Source organism: Beta vulgaris, chromosome 8 (genome assembly GCF_026745355.1).
Source record: "Beta vulgaris subsp. vulgaris cultivar EL10 chromosome 8, EL10.2, whole genome shotgun sequence".
Lineage (NCBI taxonomy): Eukaryota > Viridiplantae > Streptophyta > Magnoliopsida > Caryophyllales > Amaranthaceae > Beta > Beta vulgaris.
This window is the reverse complement of record NC_079209.1, coordinates 7,036,617-7,046,776: the sequence shown is the minus strand read 5'-3', so window position 1 is coordinate 7,046,776 and position 10,160 is coordinate 7,036,617. Positions and strand designations below refer to the sequence as shown.

General features: G+C 37.9%; 1 protein-coding gene across 2 annotated transcripts; it reads left to right on the top strand.

Annotated features, from left to right (window-relative positions):
• The first annotated feature begins 4,818 nt into the window (after positions 1 to 4,818).
• On the top strand, positions 4,819 to 7,674 carry LOC104900885 (hypothetical protein). Of its 2 annotated transcripts, XM_048634893.2 has the most exons (3): positions 4,819 to 5,027; positions 5,521 to 6,777; positions 6,862 to 7,674. In XM_048634893.2, the coding sequence occupies exons 2-3, from the start codon at positions 5,541 to 5,543 to the stop codon at positions 7,251 to 7,253; spliced, it is 1,629 nt and encodes a 542-aa protein (XP_048490850.1). In that variant the 5' UTR covers positions 4,819 to 5,027; positions 5,521 to 5,540; the 3' UTR covers positions 7,254 to 7,674. The 2 variants fall into 2 exon arrangements, with proteins under 2 accessions (XP_048490850.1, XP_010686718.1); XM_010688416.4 differs by having other exon boundaries at positions 4,825 to 5,027; positions 5,521 to 7,674.
• The last annotated feature ends 2,486 nt before the right edge of the window (positions 7,675 to 10,160 follow it).

The window sequence follows — 10,160 nt, the reverse complement described above, 5'->3', positions numbered from 1 at the left end:
ATGCCTTTATGGCCGTTATATTTTGCTGAGTCACCATAGGTTGTTATGCCTTGTACTTCCTATATATAGTACTGTAATTCCTCAGATTCAGTAGAATGAATGAAATGCTGTAGTACAGCCACAATTCTCCCTATTTCCTTTCTCTATCTCTCTCTCTCTCTTCTCTCATGAATCTTATGCATTGATCCTGATTCACTTATCATGGTATCAGAGCAGGAAATGCAAAAATAAGATTCATTTCCTCTCTCAAAAATTCTGCTAAATCATTCTCTCTGAAAAATGGTTCTTGATACTCAAAGCCCCCTTTATCTTCATCCGTCTGATGGAGCAAACTCCATCAACGTGGATAAACTCTCTGGACCCAGTGATTATAGATCTTGGAGAAGATCAATGGAGGTTGCTCTATCATCTAAAAGGAAACTAGGATTCGTTCTTGGCACAGTGGTCAAATCCACAACTGATGCTAACAAAGGAGAACAATGGGAGACATGTAATTCTATGGTAATATCCTGGCTTTTTTCTTCCTTATCAGATCAGGTAAAAAAGTCTGTTTTGTATTTAACTTCTGCTAAGGATATTTGGGCTCATCTTGAACAAAGATTTTCATTATCTAATGGGTCTAGAAAATACAAAATCAATAGAGATCTATATGCTTTAAAACAGCAAGGTTCTATAAATGACTATTATACAAGTATGAGAAGCTTATGGGAAGAACTTGATTCTATGAATGTTTTACCTGCCATTACTTCCATGACTGATGATGTCAAAATTCTCCTTGAAACAATCACCAGATATCAAGATGAAAGTAAATTGTTTCAGTTTTTAAATGGTCTACATGAGTCATTTGGGCCTCAAAGAAGTAATTTATTGATGCTTACCCCTTTGCCATCTGTGGAAACTGCTTGTGCTGTTCTTCAACAGGAAGAGAGTCAGAGAGAAATTCTCACCATACCTCGAATTGATCATGATGTTTCTGCTATGTTTAGCAGAAACAACAATCATAATCCTGACAAAAATATGGTTTGTTCTGTGTGTGGTTTGAAAGGTCACACTAACACTAGATGTTGGCATGTTATTGGCTTTCCAAAGTCTCATCCTAAACACAAACCTTTTCAGAACTTCAAACCACAAATCAAACAGCCTGAGACACCAAGATGGAACCAGAACCGACCATCTTATCCTCCTAAAATAGCTGCTGCAGCAGCCATCCCTTCACTTCCTTCCCCTTCTTCCCATGGCAATATCACATTCTCACCACAACAATTTGAACAACTTATGAAACTGCTACCTAGCTCCTCTAATGCCTCTGCCATGGCTGTTTACAAAGGTGGTGACACTGATGAGGAACTAGATAATTTCTCAGGCATGGTGTCCTGTCATAATGCCACCAGCATCATAAGTGAATGGATTCTGGACTCAGGTGCCTCAGACCATATGACTGCTCATTTTTCTCACCTAATTCAACCCTCACCTGCTCCTAGCAACTTCAATATCACCCTTCCTACTGGTGCTACCAGTACAATTTCCCACATTGGCACAGTTCATCTCCCTGCTAATCTCACTCTTAATCAAGTTCTCTTTGTTCCTCATTTTCACCATAATCTCCTGTCCATACATAAACTCATCAGAGATAATCACTGTGATGTTCTTTTCACCAAGGATCAGTGTGTGATCCTAGACTCCATCACCAAATCCATCAAGGCTGTAGGCAAGCAAAAAAATGGTCTGTATTATCTTACCTCACCCCCTGCAGTTGACATAACTTCTCTTCCTTCCTCTCACATACCAGCTTGTCTAACTGCTCACACATCTTCCACAGCCCCTCTGTCCTTTAATTTGCTCTCTGGCACCATAGGCTTGGACATGCCTCTCTTGGTAAACTTCAGCATATTGAGTGTGTCAAACCCTACATAAATGACAGGACTCAAGTGTGTGTCACATGCCCCATGGCCAAGTTCACCAAACTCCCATACACTCTGAGCTCATCTCATGCCACATCTCCCTTTGATCTCATTCACATGGATATATGGGGCCCCTATAGGGTGTGCACAAGACAGAAATATCGTTTTTTTCTCACCATTGTAGATGACTGCACTAGAACTACATGGGTGTACCTTCTTCAATATAAATCTGACTCTCTGCCAACCTTAGAAACCTTCTACAACTATGCTCTCACTCACTTTGGTTGTAAAATTAAACACATCAGGTCTGACAATGCTTTAGAATTCCATGATTCCTCCTGTGTTCAATTTTTTTCCTCTAAAGGCATCCTACATCAGACCTCCTGTGTTGATAGACCCCAGCAAAATGCTAGGGTGGAAAGAAAGCACAGGCACATTCTGGAAATTGCAAGATCTCTCAGGTTTCAGTCAGGTCTCCCTCTCTCTTTTTGGGGTGATTGTGTGATGACAGCAGTGCATCTCATCAATAGACTACCTACTCCTGTGCTAGCCACTGTCCCTCACTGGGTCACAGCTATGAACAAGGAGCTAGCAGCCTTGGAAGATAATGATACATGGGATCTCACTCTCCTACCCACTGGGAAAAAGGCCATAGGTTGTAAATGGCTCTATAAAACTAAGTTTCATGCTGATGGCAGTGTGGATAGACATAAGGCAAGGCTTGTAATACTGGGTTGTAAACAGAAAATGGGAGTAGACTATGGTGAGACCTTTGCTCCAGTGGCAAAGATGACAACTGTTCGAGCCATACTAGCTGTTGCAGCCCTCAAACAATGGCACACTCTCCAAATGGATGTCACTAATGCCTTCCTCCATGGTGACTTGGAGGAAGATGTCTACATGTCTCTTCCACAAGGCTACACCTCTTCTCCTCCTCCCAACCTTGTATGCAAGCTTAAAAAATCCCTCTATGGCTTGAAACAAGCCCCTAGACAATGGTTCTCTAAACTTTCTACTACCCTCATTTCCTTTGGCTTCCTTCAATCCAAAGCAGATTACAGTCTTTTCACTCATTCTTCTCCCACTCACATTACTCTCATATTGGTATATGTTGATGACTTGCTCATTTGTGGCAATAATCCATCTCATATCACTCATCTTAAAACTCTTCTCTCAAACACATTTCATATGAAAGACCTTGGTCCAGTGAGATATTTCTTAGGCTTAGAAATAGACTCATCTCCAAATGGTTTCTTTGTTTCTCAAAAAAAATACACTCTTGATCTTCTTAAAGAATATGGCATGGTTAATGTTAAGCCTCTCAAACTGCCCATGGAATCAAATCTTAAGCTCTCTCCTGACAAGGGAGACCCTCTTCCTAATCCTACTAGCTACCAGCATCTTCTTGGCAAACTTATATACCTTACTGTGACCAGACCTGATATTGCTTTTACAGTGCAAATCCTAAGCCAATTTATGCACTCTCCCACTTCCACTCACTTACAAGCTGCAAAAAAACTTCTTAGATATCTTGCTGGTACAACTTGTCAAGGCATCTTGCTTGCCTCTTCCTCTGCTGCCCAGCTAACAGCCTACTGTGACAGTGATTGGGCCTCCTGTCCCTATACTAGGCGCTCTACAACAGGCTATTGCATTCTTCTAGGGCAGTCTCCTATATCTTGGAAAACAAAAAAACAAACAGTTGTAGCCAGATCTTCAGCTGAAGCTGAGTATAGGGCTATGGCCTTAACAGTCTGTGAAGTCACTTGGCTCACCTCTCTTCTCAAGGACATAGGGATCAAGCATCTGTCTCCCACCATTCTCAAATGTGATAATCAAGCTGCTATTGCTATTGCTGCAAATCCAGTCCTCCATGAGAAGACAAAACATGTGGAGGTTGACTGCCACTATGTTAGAGACATGGTGAAATCAGGGGCCATCAAACCACAACATGTTTCCTCCAAGTCTCAACTAGCAGATATACTCACCAAGATCCTCTCTGTATCTCAGCACACTGAACTAGTTCACAAGCTGGGAGTTCAGGACAATCCTTACCTCACAGCTTGAAGGGGAGTATTAAGAAATATCTCTCAAAAATTCTGTGCTCAGTTAGTTACTCTCAATGATTAGCTAAATATCTTTTTTGTCCTATATGCAAGAATATTCCCTGCACTGTAATGCCTTTATGGCCGTTATATTTTGCTGAGTCACCATAGGTTGTTATGCCTTGTACTTCCTATACATAGTACTGTAATTCCTCAGATTCAGTAGAATGAATGAAATGCTGTAGTACAGCCACAATTCTCCCTATTTCCTTTCTCTATCTCTCTCTCTCTCTTCTCTCATGAATCTTATGCATTGATCCTGATTCACTTATCAGTACATTATGATAAAGAAAAATAGATATTTGATATAAGTCTAAGAGTAACTTTTAGGGTCATTTTATTGGACATAAGAATTACTTTTGATGATCTTAAGGCTACATCTATTGTTGTTGGCATCAAGATTTTCGTAACTATGCTACGAGATTAGCTAGACATGATATGATTTGTAATTAGATGAGCAATAAAATTCCTCTTGCTTTGTGTTGATTAAAATTTTTTTTACAAAAATATACTTCCTTGGCTCCATAAAAATTACAACGTTTCTCATTTCACTTTTACCAGTGCCCAAATTATACTCGTAATATCTTTAGTTGCATTTTGGTAAAAATATAAAAACTAGATTTTAATAAAGTACACATCGAGAGGAATCCAACAAGATTCCACATGAGTATATTTTTTCAAAGGTATAAAGCACAAAAGCTACTTATACGGGTGATTATGAATAGTACCCAAATGAGAAACGTTGCAATTATTGTGGAACGGAGGAAGTATTTTGTAATCAGGCCTTGTTAAGAACTTTGTCATCGCTCGGAAAAAACCAGTCATCCTTCTATTTATTCCCCTCTAATAATCTAATCTACGGAAAGCCATTTCATTGTCCCTACTCAGAAAAAACCAGCTGTCCTTCTGTTTATTCCCCTCTAAAAGCCTAATCTACAAAACCCATTTCAATTCCATTATTTACCTGTTTTTCTATTTGCCCTGTCCTTTTCTCAAAACCAAACACATAAAACAGAAGTTCGTAAGTCTCTTTGACTAATCTTGTTCTATTAACTGTACTTCGTAATTTTTTCGTTTGGCCTGTTAATAGTTAATATGTGACTTGTGACTTGTTATTAATCTAAATTGTTTATTTATGAAATATAGCTTTCAGATTTCTTATTCATTCTATTGTTTATTTCCCAGGTTATATTTTGTTATGATGCTTCAATTCTCATGAGTGATAGGTTTATGTTATACAGAGTATATGATTCATTATGATAATTGTTAGCCAATAGCGAATTTAATTAGTTTTGTACTTGTATTAGTTCTTAGTTCTGATCTTTTTATCTGTAGCTTCAGGTTTATATTGTTTTGCAAATCTTTAATTATTAATAAAAAGACAAACAGAGATAATTTGATGTTTGATAATCTTCTCGTTATTCATTTAACTTTTTAGATTATTATTATATCTTGATGACTTGACTTGGTGCATGTGTAATCCAGTATTAATTGTTTCTTCATGTCTACTGCAGCCTGAATTTTCCATTTTCACATGGCAAGGCCATTAATTGACGTGTTTTCCATCACAATCTTTCCCGAATCATTGTCATGTGCTATTCACGGTAGTATATCAGCCTATGATAAATTGGATCCAGATTTTGAAACCTATGAACTCTATGAACATGATGCTGAACATGCTGACCTTATCTCCGAGAATGGGCAAGCCTTACTGGTCACAGATCTTGACACTGTATTGTTGATGCAAAAACCTGTTATTACTTTCTTTCTTAAGGATAGGGACAAGGATGATGCTTTAATAGCCAGTGGTGTCGTTGAATTAGACGATGCAACAAGCAATGACTATGAAGAAATTAAGCACTTGGAAGTTAAAGGAAGCTGCGGACACGCTACGGTGAACTACGTTGCATTGTCTTGTGCAGTTGTCGCTGACATTTCTGTCTTACTATTGGAACGTTTAGGTTCGAATTTTGTTCGTGGCCAAGTGGATTCCGACACGGGTAGCATTCCTGTTTTTGGTAGTATAGTTGTTCATTATGGCAAGACGTTTGGTCGCACAGAACACCTTTCAATTACGCTTTTGAACACATCCTCAAATCAGTCTACACCAATTATTTTCGAGTCAGAGAAGGCTTATATGGAGCTTACAAGAAATCTAGTGGCTGTACCCATTTATTCGTCTTTGATAGTTAAAACAATCTTTACTGAGACAAACTCAAACCAGACTTTTATTAATGAGAGTGCTGAAGTGTGGCCTGCATCGGCTGAGAGAGCTTGGTCGAAGCTTGGGTATGCCAACAGAAGATGTTGTGCAATTGATTATGAACGTCATGCTCGTATATGTTTGAAATGGTTGGAACCATTTAGGCTACAACCGTCAGCTCATAAATTGAGGGACTCAGTTCATGACTGTCAGGGAGACATTTTGTTGGAAGTGTTTTCTGTTTCAATTGGTCGGGAAAACGATAATGATTTGAGCGTGGCTGGCACAATTACGATTGACCTAGTAGATGATGATATAGTTATTTTCAAAAGAGATAAGAATGATCCAGAGAGATTGTTGGATGGTAGAAAGTTGCTATCTATTGTTAACCCATATAAACCTATAGAGTTTATGTCAGAGTGTATAAATGTCAACATGAGAATAGAGTTGACAGATGTTAATCGTGGTCTCCTGACAGTGGATGGTGATGCCTATTTTTACACAATTTATTTACTTGAAGAATATGTTCAACAGGAATTTGATAGGCTCTTGTGTTCAGCAGTTGAAGGTGAGGGTGGCTATTGTGCAATACACTACGCAGTCTTCAAGTCAGCTATACGTATGAAAGTGAATGTTTATTTGTTGTGCAAAGGTGTTGATGTCCCTGAATATCATGGAAGGATTGTTGCTTGGTCTGACATGTTTGACTACACAAGAGAGTATGATAGAAAATATTATCGGAGAATCTTGTTTGACAAGCCTGATGATGACAAAGATTCCCTATGGAATGTGGCTTCTAAGAAGATGAAGACGGATCAGATCTTTTCAGATAAGCCTAAGACTAAAGTAAAGCTTTCTAGTTCTTATGTTGTCGTGCCTGTTAATTGTGCCTTGCATATTGATCTAGATTTGTCTGTAAGCTCTCATCGAAGAGGCGATCCTGCTTCTGCTCAACGGTTGCAGGATACTTTAAAATTCAAGGTTGGTGGCAAATCTTCGATTAAAATAGGAGAAGATTTCGACCTGTTCATAAAGGTATCCTGAGTCTGTTCACTTGTTATCAGAGAATATCCTTGATTAAATCAGTGGCTATTTCCAGGAAAGTTAGATGCACTAGTGTTATTGTCACCATTACTTAAACTTTCTGCAATAAAAGGTTGTTTGGCACATATAGAAATACATGAGAAGTATAACTGTCTAGGAAATAAGATGAGGTATTGTTGTTTGGGTGATAAAATATGTCGCTAGTGCAAATTCCCACTAATACTATTTCACATAAATTGGTGAAAGTTATTTATAATTAGGAATTAGGTAAGTAGAATTTTCATGGAAAGTTATTCTTCTCATGATTAACCAAATAAAATTTTTCATTTTCTAGGAATTGAAACTTTAAGGAATAAGTTACTATAATATACATTCCACTAAAAGAGAACTAAATGTATCAAAAAAAAAAACTAAAAGAGAACTAAGTCAAGGTCTTAGCTGTGGTTAAGTGAATATCACAATACGCCGGCAAACAACAAAGAAGAATATAATATAAATCTTAGGAACCCTATAATAATCATATTAGTGATACTATTGGTAGCAGTATCCACGGTATATGATTGAACCATTTGGTATCTTTCAAGACGTGCACCACATAGTCATATATCTTTTTGAAAAGGACATATAGCCATAGTTATTAGTACACTATGACCAGAAAACTTCGAAATCGAGGGCGGAGACTCATAACCTATAAGGAAAGTCATGTTTTAAAGATTTCTTTTCGCTTGATGTTGTTTAAGGGAGATCTCGAGTTCAAGTCTCACCGTATGCAGAAACAGGTTTGCGACACGGGTTGTTAAATTAGAGAAAAAAGATGTATTATCGTGCCTCTATTAACTACAATTACATTACTTATATATAGAATATAACATAAACTTAACCTAATAAATTTAACCTAATTGGCCTTGCCCATAGATATAGGCCTACGGTCTAATATTCTCTAACACCCTGCCACAATTTTAACGGCAGTAAAACGAATGTTACAATTGGACAAATAACAATAAAAAACACCAATAAAAATAAAATCAAACTCAAATTCTTCAATTCTTCAATAAACAAACGTCGTCTCAATGTACAAGGAGAACCCATAAACCGTGTCTTACGACACATAGAGAGCCAAAACATGTCTCACAATCTGTTTTGAAACAGATCTGAAATTGAGACCAAAGAACCAATTTTTGTAAAAGTTGTGATGGAATGATCATCATCACAGAAACAAAAAAACAAATTTTCAATGGAATGAACATCATCGATATTTTGAAGAAACTAGTATGTTTTGAAACAGATTTGAAGTACCAAACAATAAACCTTTAAGCATTAAATAAATTTTTAAAAAAATTAAGTCTCGCATGAGACAAATTAATTAAGACCAACCAAAGGTGCAGCCTTGGAAATTAAAAGAAAAATATGATGAAATGTGACCAGCCACATCAAAGGTGTAGCGGCAGTAGCAAACAAAGGTTTATTATATAAACCAATAAACCCCAACAATCAATATGGCAATTAGAAGTCCCAGCAACGCAATGAAGACATGCAGGCCATCAAACACGCATCGTAAGGCAGCAAAGACACCAATCAAGCCTGTGCCCAAAGACATCAACGGAAGAGCCAAGAACAAAAGGGGATTGTTAAACATCGCCTTGAAATTACTTAAAATCGCCCTAAATTTATTTTTATGGATCATTTTACCCTTTCCTTTTTTCTACCACCCATCTCCTCCACCAACCACACAACACCACCTACCTCCCCACTACCCTTTTACCCTCTCCTCTTTTCCACACCACTCACCACCCCCACCACCACCTACCTTCCCATAAATCCCACTGCCATTTCACCCTCTCCCTTTTGGCCCTTTTCCACACCACCCCACCACCTACCTTCCCACTGCTACCTGCGACAACCTACCCGCGCGACGTCGGTCCACCGCAGCCACCACCCTCAAAAAACTTAACCTAATGGGTCTTGCCCATAGATATATAGAACATAACATAAACTTAACTTAATGGGTATTGCCCATATATATAGGCCTACGATCCAATATCCTCTAACACGGATCGTACTCGGATTTAGTCGGAGCAAAGCTCCAGTGAACCGGGTGGGCAACCAAAAACAAAGACTTGTTTTTTGAATCGAAAAATACAAATAAGTTACTTTGTTCGTTTGTTATTGTTACTCGAATTATATTTTCACATTTGCTAGCATATACTACCTCCGTTTCCTAAAGATTTTCCTTGTTACTGTTACTACAGATACCAATGAGAATTAATTTGTGTGGGGTGTGGGGTAGGTAAAGTAGGAGAGAGAAATGGGTTAAGGTAGATAACCAAATAAAAAGAGGTAAAAGTAAGAGAAAAAGGGAGTAAAATTGAATTAATAATGTAATGGTGGACCATATGATAGGGACATGAGAGGGTCCTTTTTATAAAGAGTTCTTGGATAATATCCTAGCTAGAGCCTAGAAATACAAGACACAAACTCTACACAGCTGATCAAGATCTCCATTCCTCACATTGAGATTTAGGGCCCGTTTTAGACAATAATTATGATGATAATGGCAATAAGTTTTTTACTTAACTTTGAGGAAACATCTGATCTATGTTGTTCGGACTCTTTATTCACCTCAAGTATCCGTGTCCGATCCTCGACACTCGGACATGGGTGGGACACTTGGACACTTTGTTTTGGGCTAAAAAATAGAAAAAAATTCCAAAAAATAGCCGAGTCCGACACTTGAACACGTACCCGTGTCGAACATGAGTACCCGAGTCTAAACAACATAACATCTGATTTACTAATGTCATAGCATTTGAAACTATATGAGAGTTGATTGTCTAATATTCGTATAATTAAACGGAGTACATGTTAGTGGACAAGACACTATTAGTATAACATGATTGCAAATAAAAA